Source organism: Pseudorasbora parva, chromosome 2, assembly GCF_024679245.1.
Source record: "Pseudorasbora parva isolate DD20220531a chromosome 2, ASM2467924v1, whole genome shotgun sequence".
Lineage (NCBI taxonomy): Eukaryota > Metazoa > Chordata > Actinopteri > Cypriniformes > Gobionidae > Pseudorasbora > Pseudorasbora parva.
Genome location: NC_090173.1, coordinates 54,374,580 through 54,389,600, shown reverse-complemented (window position 1 = coordinate 54,389,600; position 15,021 = coordinate 54,374,580). Strand labels below are relative to the sequence as shown.

Sequence of the window (15,021 nt, the reverse complement as noted above, 5' to 3'; positions counted from 1 at the left end):
ACAAATTACCCATTATTTTTAGCAGCATTTATTATCATACCAAGCATATGACATTTTATTTACAACATACATGTTACGGACCACGTGAGCAGCGCTTTCCCGATCACAAAACTCTCCTCTCCACCGTGGCGTGAATAAATCACAATCCGAATGCACGCGTTTTAGGTTTTATCCTATAGTTTTATTACTGAGGTGGCCTGCACAAGTACACATTTATGTTGCCGGATTCCCATGAGTGAAACATGCGAAGGTCGCATGACATACGTCACGACCAAACGTTAGCGATTGGTTATGGCTATTATGGCTTGGTTATTAGTTTTAAACCTCAACAGGGTGCCCGCCTTCGCGGAAATAAACGCTTGTCAATGGAGAGTGGCTAGACTCTATGTACAAATGAAATGTACGAGAGTCTAGTAAGACCAGGCTAACTACAACCCGACAGGTTAACTAAATGTTCTAAATAAATATGCAAATGCAGTCAACCAAATTAGACAAATTAATTTGGCTCAATATATAATGTCTGTTGTACAATCCTGACTACCACTCTAGTGGCTCTACAGTGCAGTGGTGTTATTCCTAACACGTTTTTACTCATGAATGTTGTTTTAGACTGGCATATGAGTCATACAAAGCATTGTTACCACAATACATATTTTAGCACCAAAGTGCAAATATAGAAATATTTGGAATTGACAGAGAAGCAACTCTGGTTTCTGTTCCGCTTTAAATAGGCCAGCCTAATTCGTTTAAGCTTTAAAATAAATATTGTTTGAAGGCTATGGCATAATTCATGTTTGTTTTACATTTGTATTTTTCATTGTTATGTATTTCGTTACATTTAAATGGTTTGTTGTGGAAACAGCCTAACATAGCTATGTTAATAATGTTTGTTGCGTTTTGTTTATTAAATACAGGTAAAAACTAAATGTTTACTGACACACCAGTGCGATTTTCCTGGGGTTTATTTCTCTCAGCAAGGTAAGTGTTTCCCAGTGCATACTCAGACTCAGTGTGACAAAGGCTATAGATCAATTCTCTAATGTGGATACATGCATATTTTTTACACATCACTACAACACATATTATTAGGAGAAAATATTATGCCATGTTAACGTTTAAATGTGTTTGTGGCAGCAATGAGGCACCGTATATCACGAAAGTAACTATCAAGTTTGTGTGTTTGTGTTTGAGTTCGTCATACGGTCTGTTTAGACGCAAATACTCTACCGGAATTACAGCTATGAAAAGTTTAATGAACTTACCGTTACATGTGGAGCGATTGTTGATTTTGTATGTCCCGTAATGACGTCTTAGTCTGATTATAGGACCGCTTTCGGAGACAGGTGAGCCCCGCTTAAAGTAACCAGCTCCTCCTCAAATTATTCCTTTTCTCACTTCCGGGTTGAAACTGCAGGTATGCAAACCATAACATTATTTTTGCGATCTCACTTGCAAACCTTTTATTATATACGAATATATAACAAACCTGTGTGTAGTATTTTTGATTTCCACATCTTTGAGTGTGCACATCGAGGAGGAATGAGAGACATTTTTTCCATATAAGAAAAAAAAAAACATGCTCTGGTAAATCATAATTATGACGAACTTATTTATGACGAATTTAATAATTATGAGGTGAAAAGTCAAATTATTAAAATGTTAAAATTATGACAATCAAATAATGGCGCTAATGTTGACTTTATATCTCATAATTAGGACTTTCTTTGTCATAATTTGTATTTTTATATCGTAAATATAATTTTGACCCTTCATAAGTGTTACTTTTTAAGTCACAATTTCATCCTTTTGTCTGACTTTTAAAGTCATAATGTTGACTTTTCATCTCATAATTATGACTTAGTATGTCATTTTTATTTATGACATAGTTATGACTTACCAGAGCATGGTTTATTTATGTATTTATTTGTATGTATTGTGGACATATGGCGATCATGTAGAACTCACAGACCAAGCATATTTCTTCAACAAACACAAATGCATTTTTAATGTTGAAAAAAAGGAAAGAGTTGTAGAGGTGTGTATCTAAATGTAGCAAGATGTAGGCCTATTTTTTGTCTGTCTGTATGAGCAGTGTGAACTGGCATTATTGCTTTATTTCATCTGTAGTACACAAAAGATTTTGAAAACAAAAGCATTTTTTTTCATATAATGACAGTACATGAAAATGAATACTGTGATCTGACATTTAGTGTGAAATATGATTTATTTATTTGTAATCATTGTTCAAATGATTAATTAGAAAATACACCATCATATTATTATTCACTCTTGCACATGCAGATTACAAAAGTAAACTCACAGAAACACACAACTCAAAACATTCACTTTAGTAAAAATTGTGCTAAATAATGAATATTTGAAAACTTATGTTTTTTTTTAAATAAGTTTAGGGATTTAAAAGGTCAATATTTTACTGATATCACAGATGAAACATTGGACAAAATCCATGGCCATTTTAGAAATATAATTTAAAGTCAGGGACTCTTTCTTCTGTTGGCATCTGACAAACACATCTGTCAAAAAGTACCATTCAGTTCAATCCTTGCTTCATATTGAGCACCTTTATACTGAACAGTTTAAATAACCAACCTTCAAATGTTTAAAATGACAAGGAGTAAATGTAAGTTTGTATTTTTCTGATGAATCAAATGTTGACACTAACATTTACAGTATTAGAAACAGACAAAACCACAAATTATTTTTAAATTACAAAAAAGACTGAAGAAAGAAACTGAATGAAGAGCGTTCTCCTGAAAGCTGAGCCGGTGTCAGCAGGAGCGCTCATTGCTCCTCTCAGTGAGTCTGTGTTTGTGTGTCTGTGGTTGGTCTCGGCACTCAGTGCTCCCACAGGGAAGAGGCGTCCACACTACACCCATCACCCATCAGCGTGCCTCCCTGGTCTCCACGCAGGTACTTGCCATTCTGACCCTTGATGCCGACCCGTCCATACTCCACAAACTCAAAGAAGAAATCCTCAGGTTTGTCCCCATCTGTGCACACCAGGCCGCTGCCGGAGACATACCAAAACTTTCCATTTCCACCTGTGGTAGAGAGAAAAATATATGCATCAGGAATTGAAGAAGAAGTGTCAGTGTTACTCAGTGAAACGCTCATCAGTCACAGCTCACACGATATGACTCACTTTTTATATGATATGCGCCATCACTGAAAAGCAATGAGAAGATGTCATAAACAGAGCGACTGGCGTCCAGTGTATTGGAGTTTTTGTGGTGACACACAAAGCCGTTCTCCCCACGCAAGACCAGGATAGGACGATTAATCAGCTTTAGCACAAACTGCTCGTCCTCCCCTGCCGAACACAGAGAGGGTTTACTCGTGTTATGTGGGTATCTAGCAGTGACAGTTCAGTAAAAGGTCAGAAAATAATCATTTTGCACTCACCCAAAGAATCACTCACAGCAGCGAGCTGTCCATTTTTCTTTGTGCAGACATATTTTCCATTGTTTGCCCTCAAAGCGACTCGTCGGCCCAGCCACTCAATGTCAAACATGGTGTTGTCTTCTCTATCGGTTACAAGAATGCACATATTCAAGATCATTGAAATGCGTATATTATATTATGTTTACATGTTAAGTGATAGTTCACCCTAAAAGGGCGAGTACTCATCATGTACTCGCCCTCGTGTCAATCAAAAACCTGAATAAATGTTTGGTCTAGTATAGACAAAAGTAGTTTTTTGTTTTGTTTTGTTTTTTGCCCATTCAAAAAATTGAACGATCTAGGGCAATTTCAAGGGCAAGTAAATTAAACCAAAACTGTTTGGGTCTTTAGAATAAATTTTTATGATCCACTGAAGGAAGAAAGTAATTCAGATTTAGAGTGTGAGTAATGATGACAGAATTAATTTTAACTATAAAAATTGACAACATTGATTTAACTATTTGTTATGCATTCATTTTTTAAAACTATATAACATATATTCTTCATTTTATATAACTTTTATTTTATACATTTTTCAATATCCTAAAATATTTTTATTTCCAAGTTTAAATAGGTTGTCACGTTGTTTGTTTGTTTGTTTGTTTGAATGAGAAACATGTATAAAACATCTCCTTACACTTCTGTGGCTGAAGCCATAATCCCTCCGTGTGTAACGAGTGTCCAGTAATTTCCGCCGCTGGTTCTGAACATGCACTTCTTAGTCTCTTTGTCAATCTCCATCTGAAATGTCTCCATGTCGGTCTCATCATCCTGATTAGCCGAGATGCTAACACCTGGAAACAAAGACATTTATGGCAGGCTCTCAATGAATGTGACTTAGTTCTTTTACAAAATAACGAAGCAAGTAAATAGTTCAGCAGATATGAATTTGAAATATGTTTTTACAAATGCATCAGGTTGCCCTCAAACTCTGTCCTCAAACTGATGGCTTTCTCTACACCCGATTGGCTGTCTCCTCATGTAATTATTATTCTCTTTGATAGCTGGTAACATGCACTTTCTGAGAATCCACTTCAAACCACTTACCATTTGAAATAAAAATAAATCAAGGCAGGATAGATCCAGGAGCCGGACTGATAGAGGAGAAGTCATACAGTCTTGTTCAAAATAATAGCAGTACAATGTGACTAACCAGAATAATCAAGGTTTTTAGTATATTTTTTATTGCTACATGGCAAACAAGTTACCAGTAGGTTCAGTAGATTCTCAGAAAACAAATGAGACCCAGCATTCATGATATGCACGCTCTTAAGGCTGTGCAATTGGGCAATTAGTTGAAAGGGGTGTGTTCAAAAAAATAGCAGTGTCTACCTTTGACTGTACAAACTCAAAACTATTTTGTACAAACATTTTTTTTTCTGGGATTTAGCAATCCTGTGAATCACTAAACTAATATTTAGTTGTATGACCACAGTTTTTTAAAACTGCTTAACATCTGTGTGGCATGGAGTCAACCAACTTGTGGCACCTCTCAGCTGTTATTCCACTCCATGATTCTTTAACAACATTCCACAATTCATTCACATTTCTTGGTTTTGCTTCAGAAACAGCATTTTTGATATCACCCCACAAGTTCTCAATTGGATTAAGGTCTGGAGATTGGGCTGGCCACTCCATAACATTAATTTTGTTGGTTTGGAACCAAGACTTTGCCCGTTTACTAGTGTGTTTTGGGTCATTGTCTTGTTGAAACAACCGTTTCAAGGGCATGTCCTCTTCAGCATAGGGCAACATGACCTCTTCAAGTATTTTAACATATGCAAACTGATCCATGATCCCTGGTATGCGATAAATAGGCCCAACACCATAGTAGGAGAAACATGCCCATATCATGATGCTTGCACCTCCATGCTTCACTGTCTTCACTGTGTACTGTGGCTTGAATTCAGAGTTTGGGGGTCGTCTCACAAACTGCCTGTGGCCCTTGGACCCAAAAAGAACAATTTTACTCTCATCAGTCCACAAAATGTTCCTCCATTTCTCTTTAGGCCAGTTGATGTGTTCTTTGGCAAATTGTAACCTCTTCTGCACATGCCTTTTTTTTAACAGAGGGACTTTGCGGGGGATTCTTGAAAATAGATTAGCTTCACACAGACGTCTTCTAACTGTCACAGTACTTACAGGTAACTCCAGACTGTCTTTGATCATCCTGGAGGTGATCATTGGCTGAGCCTTTGCCATTCTGGTTATTCTTCTATCCATTTTGATGGTTGTCTTCCGTTTTCTTCCACGTCTCTCTGGTTTTGCTCTCCATTTTAAGGCATTGGAGATCATTTTAGCTGAACAGCCTATCATTTTTTGCACCTCTTTATAGGTTTTCCCCTCTCTAATCAACTTTTTAATCAAAGTACGCTGTTCTTCTGAACAATGTCTTGAACGACCCATTTTCCTCAGCTTTCAAATGCATGTTCAACAAGTGTTGGCTTCATCCTTAAATAGGGGCCACCTGATTCACACCTGTTTCTTCACAAAATTGATGACCTCAGTGATTGAATGCCACACTGCTATTTTTTTGAACACACCCCTTTCAACTAATTCAACTAATTGCCCAATTGCACAGCCTTAAGAGCGTGCATATCATGAATGCTGGGTCTCATTTGTTTTCTGAGAATCTACTGAACCTACTGGTAACTTGTTTGCCACGTAGCAATAAAAAATATACTAAAAACCTTGATTATTCTGGTTAGTCACATTGTACTGCTATTATTTTGAACAAAACTGTAAATATTGGAGACCTGGGAAGAGCTGAGGAGATGAATTACCAGGCATACAGTGAAGGACTGGAGGGCAAGGTGGGCTTAGCAGACCTGGGCAGAGTCAGTGTGACTGGGGATGATAACGAAACCAGAGAGACGGAGGGACCTTGCCCAAACAACGATTGACCAAAATGAAGACAGAGAGGCAAGGGAGCTGGCAAAGCCAGAGGGATGACAGACCATGGTGAAACTGAGGGATCCTTAGACCATGTCGGAGGTGATGCGTAGGGAATCCCAAGGCAGACTGAACAGAAGTCGACTTGGTGCTGGACAACGAAGGAGAGTTGGTGCTGAATGACAAAGGATAAATGCCTCTGGACAGCAAAGGAGTCTTGGTTCTAGACAATGAAGGAGATTTGGTGCTGTGCGAAAGGGCTCTGGCTTCTTATCCTTACCTGGCCTGGCTTAAGGCTGGCTGGGTGTTGTGTCCGTAGTGGGGCTGGCATTGTCCTCATCTGCAATGCAATAGGTATACAGGGATCTACATTGCACCAGCACCCACTCCACATATTCTACAAAGCTCCCTCGAGGACCTTCCACAGGCAGGTATGCCTTTGACCGCTCGTTGAGACTGCTGTTGTAAAAGACGCATAGCCAATATCTAAATTCATTTTCTGAATTCAATAAATTGATTGGAGAGTTGAGTTATTGTCATTTGCCAATTGCTGCAATCTCATGTTGGAAGGAAAGGACTATTGCCTGCCCTCACTCACATAGGGTGTATTTATTTATAATAATATTCATTAAAATGCATTTTTTGGTTACAAAGAAAGGTATTAATCTTGCGTTAAACAATTCCAGCCACACCCCATTATGCTGTTTTTTGTACATAGTTAATAGACCAACTGTATGGACATATTGGTTCTATAACTAAGTAGTGGGGGGGGGGGGGGGGAAACATACACAGACATTTAGCTATTTAATGACGTATTTGTTAACTATTTAATTTGTTAACATGTATTCTACTAAATGATAATAGAGCTAAGTGTTTGCAAATATTTGTCTCTGTCAATGAACAGCATTAATCACAATGGCTCATAGCTGAAAGTGCAGCTGTGTTCAAAGCTTATTCTTCTCTCCTCTGTATCAAATGTCAGCCTCTTCTTTTCCCTATAAGGCCAAGGTCAACCCTGCTCCTGTAGACCAAATGTCTTGCAAAGTTAATTTTTTAACCTGCTTTAGCACACCTGCTTGTGCTTTTTAAGCAAAGGAAAGAAGGAGAAATGAAGTAGAGAAGGAGAGTTGGTGCTGGACAAAAAGAGATAAGAGGCTCTGGACGCGAAAGGAGACTTGATTCTAAAGAAGCAAGGAGATTTGGTGTTGTGCGAAAACCAGCAGGAATAAAAATGACTTGGGACTGGCTGAACCAGCAACGACGAAAACGACTTGGAACTGGGCTGAACCAGCAGCAATAAAGACAGCTTGGAACTAGATGGGATCTTTCTTCAAACACTCTGGCTCTTTCTTCAAGGCAGGCTCGGGCTCTGTCTTCTTATCCTTATCTGGCCTGGCTTAAGGCTGGCTGGGCTCTGTGTCCGTAGTTGGGCTGGCATTGTCCTCATCCGCAATGCAGGTATACAGGGATCCACATTGCAGCAGCACCCACTCCACATATTCTGTAAAGCTCCCTCGAGGACCTTCCATGCCTTTGACCGCTCATTGAGGCTGTTGTTGTAAACGATGCATAGCAAGTGGCAAGGATAGTGAGTGTGGCACACCAGATCAAAGAAGTCCTTTGTGTGATCCTTGAGGGAGCAATTCCCCTGCTCAATGAGATACAGAAGTCTTAATTCAACATCGAATTTCAATTATGCATCCTATTTTCTACCTCAATTCAAATTCAGGAATAGAATTTATATTCAATTATAAAATAGATGCTTTCTGTCCTTGATTTTGATTGGCTGAGCGGTCTCACACACACCCGTGACTCAAAGGGTTTTTGCTAATCCATGGCTATCTACTGGTAACACCTAAGTACTCTGTGCTCTGGGCTAAGTCCCACTAAACCAGTAATCGGACAGTTTATCTCGGTCACTCCCTCTGAACCTGTGGGTTAAATAACATTACCATCAAATGTATGTCGATTCCAACTAGTCAAAGTGACCAGATTGTGTAGGCTGATGTTCAAATTAGATGCTTCAGAAATATCCCTTGACTGTCTCTTAAGCCTTTTACTGGAATAATCCTTAACACTCACCCTAGAAGCCTTGATGCTTAATTGCCTACTGCAATGCAAATATATGGGGCCTAATAAGCAGTTGGTGTCTTGATTCATCCTAATCCAGCCTAATATGCAGAGACAGAAAGCGAAAATTATTTGAAAAACATGTTTTGCCTTGTGTTTGTCCAACCAATGGCAGAGAATGGGTTTGGGAAACCATTTTTTTTCTTCTTCAGTTCTATTTGGTGGCACTAGAAGTACTACAATGATACTCTGAAGCTTTAAGGAGCATCACCAGGAGCAGGGTTGGAGATCCCTGCTTTAAAGTCTTCCCTATTGTGACATTTATCCAAGTGAATAACTTATTGAACGAGAATTTGTGATTCTTGATTTTTGAATTGATTTTTTCCATAATAAATTGATTGGATAGTTGAGTTAGTCATTTGTCAATTGCTGCAATCTCATGTTGGAAGGGAAGGACTATTGTCTACCTTCACTCACATCGGGTGTACCTGTCATCAGAGAAGAGTTGTCATTGTGAGGGGAACATGAATTAAAAAATGATGTGTGTGGATAAATTATTTATAAAAAATATTCATTAAAAAAATGTGGTTACAAAGAAAGGTATCAATCTTGCCTTGAACAATTCCAGCCACACCCCATGATGCTGTTTACCGCACATAGGTGATAGAGAAATTGTATGGACATATTGGTTCTATAACTAAGCAGTGGAGGGAAAAAAATACAGACATTTAGCTATTTAATGACGTATCTTGTTAGCCATTTAATACATTTATTCTACTAAATGATAATAGAGCTAAGTGTTTGCAAATATTTGTCTCTGTCAATAAACACCATTAAACACAATGGCTCATAGCTGAAAGTGCATCTGTGTTCAAAGCGTATTCTTCTCCCCTCTGTATCAAATGTCAGCCTCTTCTTTTCGCTAAAAGGCCAAGGTCAACCCTGCTCCTGTAGACCAAGGCTGCATCCGAAAACCTAGGCAGCTGACTCGTTGCCTCATCAGACAATGACTCTACAGGCAAAGTTTTGTGCACGAAGGCACCTCACGAAACTAATTTTCGGGGTAGGGTAACACTTTAATGATCTACAGCAAAATAGAGAGAGCTTTGGTGAGAACTAAACACATATTTAATTACTACAGTAGTGATTTCTCGCTAGAAATGACATCAGAAGTGGAAAATGTTGGTAAAAAACACATTTACACACAAACTGATCCGCAAACGTAACTTTAGGACGCCATCTTTTTTCCCAGCTCAACTGTCACTGAATGGAAAGCACAGGATTGTGGGATATCAAAGGCAGTGAAGGACACATGTACGCTGCCTTCAAAACTCGATCAGATGAAGGTCTCTCAGGAAACAGGAAGTGAAGCAAACATTAGATTCGGACTCAGCTTGATGCCTTCCTGCCTTCAGATGTGTCCTCCGAAGGCAGCATTTTCCAGGTTTCGGACGCAGCCCAAATGTCCTGCTAAGTTTATTCCTAACCTGCTTCAGCACACCTGCCTGTGCTTTGACAAGCTTGATTAGCTGGTTCAGGCGTGATTGGTTAGGGTTGGAGCTAAACTGGACCAGAACAATGGGTCCCCAGGAAGAGTGTTGAGAGAGAGAGAGGCATGCTTGAAAATTTAACAAAATTGATCCATATTACTTGTGTGCTGTATTCCAGAGCAACTTCCCTTGCTCTCATTGGCACGCTCATGAGAAACTTGTCAGTTGAATGTTCATTTGAGCTGGATGTGTGTCTAATGCTTTTAAACAAAGCTACTTACTACATACTTCTGTCAGGGTTTTCATCTGACAGTTCTGCCAGTCTTGTCTTTGTTTTATGTCTCTATGTTTGTGTTGTGCGTAATCATGGATTCTTTGTTTGTGTTTGCCATGTGCTCCTCATGTTCTCTGCTCCTTGTTTGTCTGAGTGTGTTCACCTGTTCCTAATGTTTTCTGATCCCTTTTTTAAGGTGTGCTCTTTCCCTCATGTGTTGCTGGTTCGTTATACATTGTGCCTACGTTCCACCTGACCGAGTGTTAAGGTGTCCATGAGCAAGACACCAAACCCCAGCTGCTCCAGATGAGCTGGATGGTGGCTGACATCGCCGTTGATGTATTAATAAGTGAATGAATGGGTGAATGTGAGGCAATATGTAAAGAGCTTTGGTGGCCATGGGTCTGTTAAAATGCAGTCCATTTACCATTATATGTTAGTTCTGCTTTTTGGTCTTTTCTTGTTTCCTGTGTCTCTAGTTCCAGTCATGTCCTGCAAGCAGAGCTTCCCTGGCTACTTGCTCTCCTTGCCTAGCTGCAAGCCTGGTGCATTTTCTGAGTGCATTGCCCTGAGATTCCTGCCTGGCCATCGCTGGTATCCTCTGGTCTCGTTCTGCTCTGACATGCTCTCCAGCCTACCAACTTCTTGAGCTTATATAGTGGGCGTTCTTTCGGCCTGTGATTGTGTTCTTTATCCACCAACTCCTCTCTCATAGAACTGGGACAATTTCAGAATGTTTATTGAAGATCCAAAAGTAACATTCCCTTAATAATGCAGCCATATCACCCTGTAGCCCAAGATATTGTCCATGAAGAAGATTGTCCATGGTAACTATTCAATTTGATTGCTTCCCAGTTCCCAAAGAGGATTGAATTGTGTTATGCACTCATGTCCTCAAATCTTTGCACTTTTTTGAAATTTTGTAATGCATACACATGCATCATCCATGAAATGACCACATTGTAGGGCTTGGGAAAAGCCACTACTATCGCTAAAAGTCTGTGCATTATTTTGTTTTATGTAATGTCATGTCATTTTTTGTGCAAGTTTCTGTGATTTGCAATGGACTTATGGTATAAATGTAAAAAAAAAAGAAAAAAAAGAAAAGACAATTGAGTTGGCCTGTGTGACATTAAAAAGAAATCTACAGCATTTTAGTGATCGTAGCGATCTTGGCTCACTTTCGAGGCTACAGTCTATAACTTTCATAAAACTATTGTTGCTAAGAGGACCGACAGCCAATTGCTTGCTGTAAAGTTTCGAATATGACATCTAAGTATAAATGCCACTCTGCATGAGACAGAAATATCCTCCTGACCCAGAATAGAGGTTTTGCGAGGTTTAGAGGACATTATTTAGCAAATTTCTCTAAACATATACACAGTTTTAAGTCTGGATATTCTTATGAAATATGAGACATTTTTATTATGAAAATATTAGTACACGGCTTTTTACATGACATATTGTCCCAAAGCACATTTATTTGCAAATAAGATTCAGAGTATAAAATGGCATTTATGGCCGTGTTTACACACGTATTGCATAAAGTAATAATGGTATATCAAATTATTCTGTTATCTTTCATAAAAACTTCTTTATACAAAGTGGATAAAAAATAAAACAAAAGAAAAGCTTGACGTTTTTAGTTTTCATAAAAATTGATCGGTGGAAAAAAAAATCATTGATTTTGGTCTATTTGTGTCTTTTAATTTTCTCAATAAATAGTTCTGGTGTCCTCTACGAAGCAGAAGATATAACATAGGTTTTTATTTTTTTTTATTTTTAAGATAAAAAAATAAAAAAAACTTTATTAGACCTCCCTCAGTAATTTCAGAAGCAGAACCGGGCCTGAAGTGCTACGTCAGCAGAGAATGTTTTATCTAAATATTATAAATATAGATATTGTTCTTGAGCCATATTCGTATCATACTCTACATATCCTAATGTTTTTTATTGTTCAACCATATTCATATCAGATTTAGTAAGCGTGAACAGCAAACAAACAAATAAACAAATAAAAAAAAGACATGAAATGAAATGCGATGTCAGTTTTGAGCTACTTTCGAATGTGGTTGGAAATCCTATTTAAATAAGATTTTACAAGATTTTTGATCAGATTCCAATCGTATACACATTTAATCGGATTTGGACTGACAGTGTAAATGTAGCACATGTCCCTGCATAGTTGAGCTCCTAATCAAACACACCTGAACTAGCTAAATAAGATCAGGATTGGGCACCCTTTTTTTAAACCAATAATAATGACCATGATATGTCAACACAAATGCACAATCATTGCTTACCTTGACGAATAGACACATATCTTTTGTTGGCTGCCTGGAAAACAACTTGTGGGTGGCTCTCTTCCAGATCAAACAGCTCGTCTTTCCCTGGCCTTGAACCGCGGCCAGACTTCAAGGTGCCCGTGGGGCCCGTTGGCGAGAGGTACTTGCCCCCGCAGTCCTTAAAGGCCAGCTTGCCAGACTTGAGCTCCAGGGTGAAACTGGTGTTAGACCCATTCTCTGTTACCAGCTTGCCATCGTTGCTGAGAAAGCGGTTGTCGCAGGTCTTCAGACTGTACTTCCCATCCAGGTAGACCAAGGTGATCAGGGAGTCCACACCCCAGGGGATGTTGCTGTCCATGGAGAGCTCGTTGTCTGCGATGGACAGGTGAGCGTAGCGCTTGCGGCTTACACTTAACAGGTTGGCTTGTGGGTGAAGGGCAAGATGCATGGCCCACAGCTCAGACTCTCCAATGGTCTGGGCAAAACAGGACAGATATTCGGCTGAGCCTCCAAAATAACGCAAGTATGGCTCAGACTGCAAGGCCCAGCGTCCATCTGACTGCATCACAATCAAGAAGCGGCAGTCTGTGTTTGGCACTTCCTCCTCACAGCTTACCTTGCCATCTTTATCTGAGGCCAGATAGCGTCCGAGGTGACTGCGCAAGAAAACCACCTGGCTGTCCTGGTCTTGCTCCAGGGTCCAGATCTGTTTCTTCTTCAGGCTTGTTCCAGATGCATTTACCTTGAAACCAAACGCCTCTGCTGTGAGGTAACGGTTTCCGTAATTAATAAGACCAAACTGGAGCTTTAGAGCCATGCTTATTCCGTTTGTGGACATTCTGATCAAGCGGTTCCCAAAGGAGTGTATTAGATTGGTTTAGAAATGCTGACAAGAAAGCAATATGCCCTTGAAAACCAAGAACCTCTCCTCAGATGCTATTAAAAGGTCATGTAAAGCTTCTTTGCCACTCTGAAATTTGAGTATCTTGCCCGTTTCTTTGCTTGTCAACTCAACTACAGACCAATGCTGTTGTCCTTGTGAGTTTCCTTTTGTTGGATTCCTCTGGAAGTAGCAATCCCAGGCTACACTAGGTTATCTTTAGCTACTTCTCTGCATTGACACAGGTGACTGCTTGCTGCTTCCTAATCAGCCTGGATTAAACTCAGCAGGGTGCAGCACCTCAATCCAACAAGCTGCTGACATCACACACCAAGTCTCTGACTCCTCCCTTTTGTCCTCAAGCAGATTTATCTTGCTCTCTCTCTTTGCCTTTTCAGCTCCGGTCCAACCTCTTTTGCTGTGTCACTTCTTTAATATAGATTTATTTTATGGTGACAGATAATACAATACATGTTTTAATACGTTTTACAAAGTTTGCTCTGTTCTACCTTAATATGGTAGTTTCTGGGGAGCTTGTCATTCTCTGCTTATTTAACCTTCCTTATTTTCCAGTCAAATATGTATTTGTAAGCCTGCAGTTCAGGTACAGATGATAACAACGAATGACCTCTGACACAGCACCACTGATTTTGTCCTTATAAGGGTATTAGTGACCTTACTACAAGCTTTCAGAGCCATACAGTACAAATTGGTGTAGTATTATTGATTTTTTTCAAGCCTATTACTGTACAGGCAAACCATAAAGTGGTTATTTTGGCCTGTGCCACCTTATTAGTCCTTAATTTTAATTCCTTTTTTAATTTAATTATTATTATTTTGGTTTCTAGATGTTGTGTTTCTAAATTCATTCATTCCTGCTTGTATACGCCATGATGATCATTCACTCACTTGTGAAATTATTGGCTGCTGATTTTTTTTTTTTTTTGGTGCCGACAAACAATTGTCGAAATAAAACAATTGTGCAGTTTGTTTTTTTATTTTTACTGAAATATGACACGCAACCTCAAATTGTCTTGTCTAGAGTCTAGACAGCAAGTTTTGTTGAGGTTGAACTTTGCATTCAGATGGTCTATAGCCACTGTAAGCCATGCCACAATTAAATAAAAAAATACATTTTTGCATTATATTTAATTTGGCACTCATGTTATTCAAAGACACTGAAAGATTTAGTGTTTTTTTCCCCACCGAATGTATATGGTTTTGAATTTACATTTTTTTTTTGCTGCTTGGACCTCTAATAAAGCAACTGCAAAAATAAGATGTGATGTGTAAAAGACTTGCATAAACATTAATGTTTTGTAGAATACAAAATGTTTTGTTGATACAATGTGCAACTTCCAGAAAATGCACATACACACAATGCAAAAAAGTCTTTTTTATACATTCCCAATATCCCAAGTTGTTATGACTGTACTAATGCTATATTTGCATGCCTTGCAGCTCTACCATGACAGAGCCTGTCTGGTCAAACTTATGGAAATCCAGAGCTGCTTTTGAAAATCAAGTGTTTCTCAGCTCTTTTTGAATTTCAAAGTCAGACTCAAACTAAAGGGATAACGTCATCCTAAAATTCTCTATTTATCTACTCACTGTCATGTCTTATTTAGCTGTCATTTTGTCTGTGGAGTTCAAAAAGGAGAATTATTT

General features: G+C 38.9%; 2 protein-coding genes across 2 annotated transcripts in view; both read right to left on the bottom strand.

Annotated features, from left to right (window-relative positions):
- LOC137047094 (NACHT, LRR and PYD domains-containing protein 3-like) overlaps positions 1-1,278 on the bottom strand; it is a 42,381-nt gene extending 41,103 nt beyond the window's left edge. The window contains exon 1 of the mRNA XM_067424659.1: positions 1,263-1,278. The gene's annotated coding sequence lies outside the window, so the exon portion shown is untranslated. The remainder of the gene's footprint in view (positions 1-1,262) is intronic.
- Positions 1,279-2,288: 1,010 nt separating this feature from the next.
- Positions 2,289-13,770, bottom strand: fscn2a (fascin actin-bundling protein 2a, retinal). The gene is made up of 5 exons (XM_067424624.1): positions 12,492-13,770; positions 4,100-4,256; positions 3,424-3,545; positions 3,164-3,331; positions 2,289-3,062 (listed from the first exon to the last, which is right to left on the bottom strand). The coding sequence occupies exons 1-5, from the start codon at positions 13,309-13,311 to the stop codon at positions 2,857-2,859; spliced, it is 1,473 nt and encodes a 490-aa protein (XP_067280725.1). The 5' UTR covers positions 13,312-13,770; the 3' UTR covers positions 2,289-2,856.
- Positions 13,771-15,021: the final 1,251 nt, after the last annotated feature.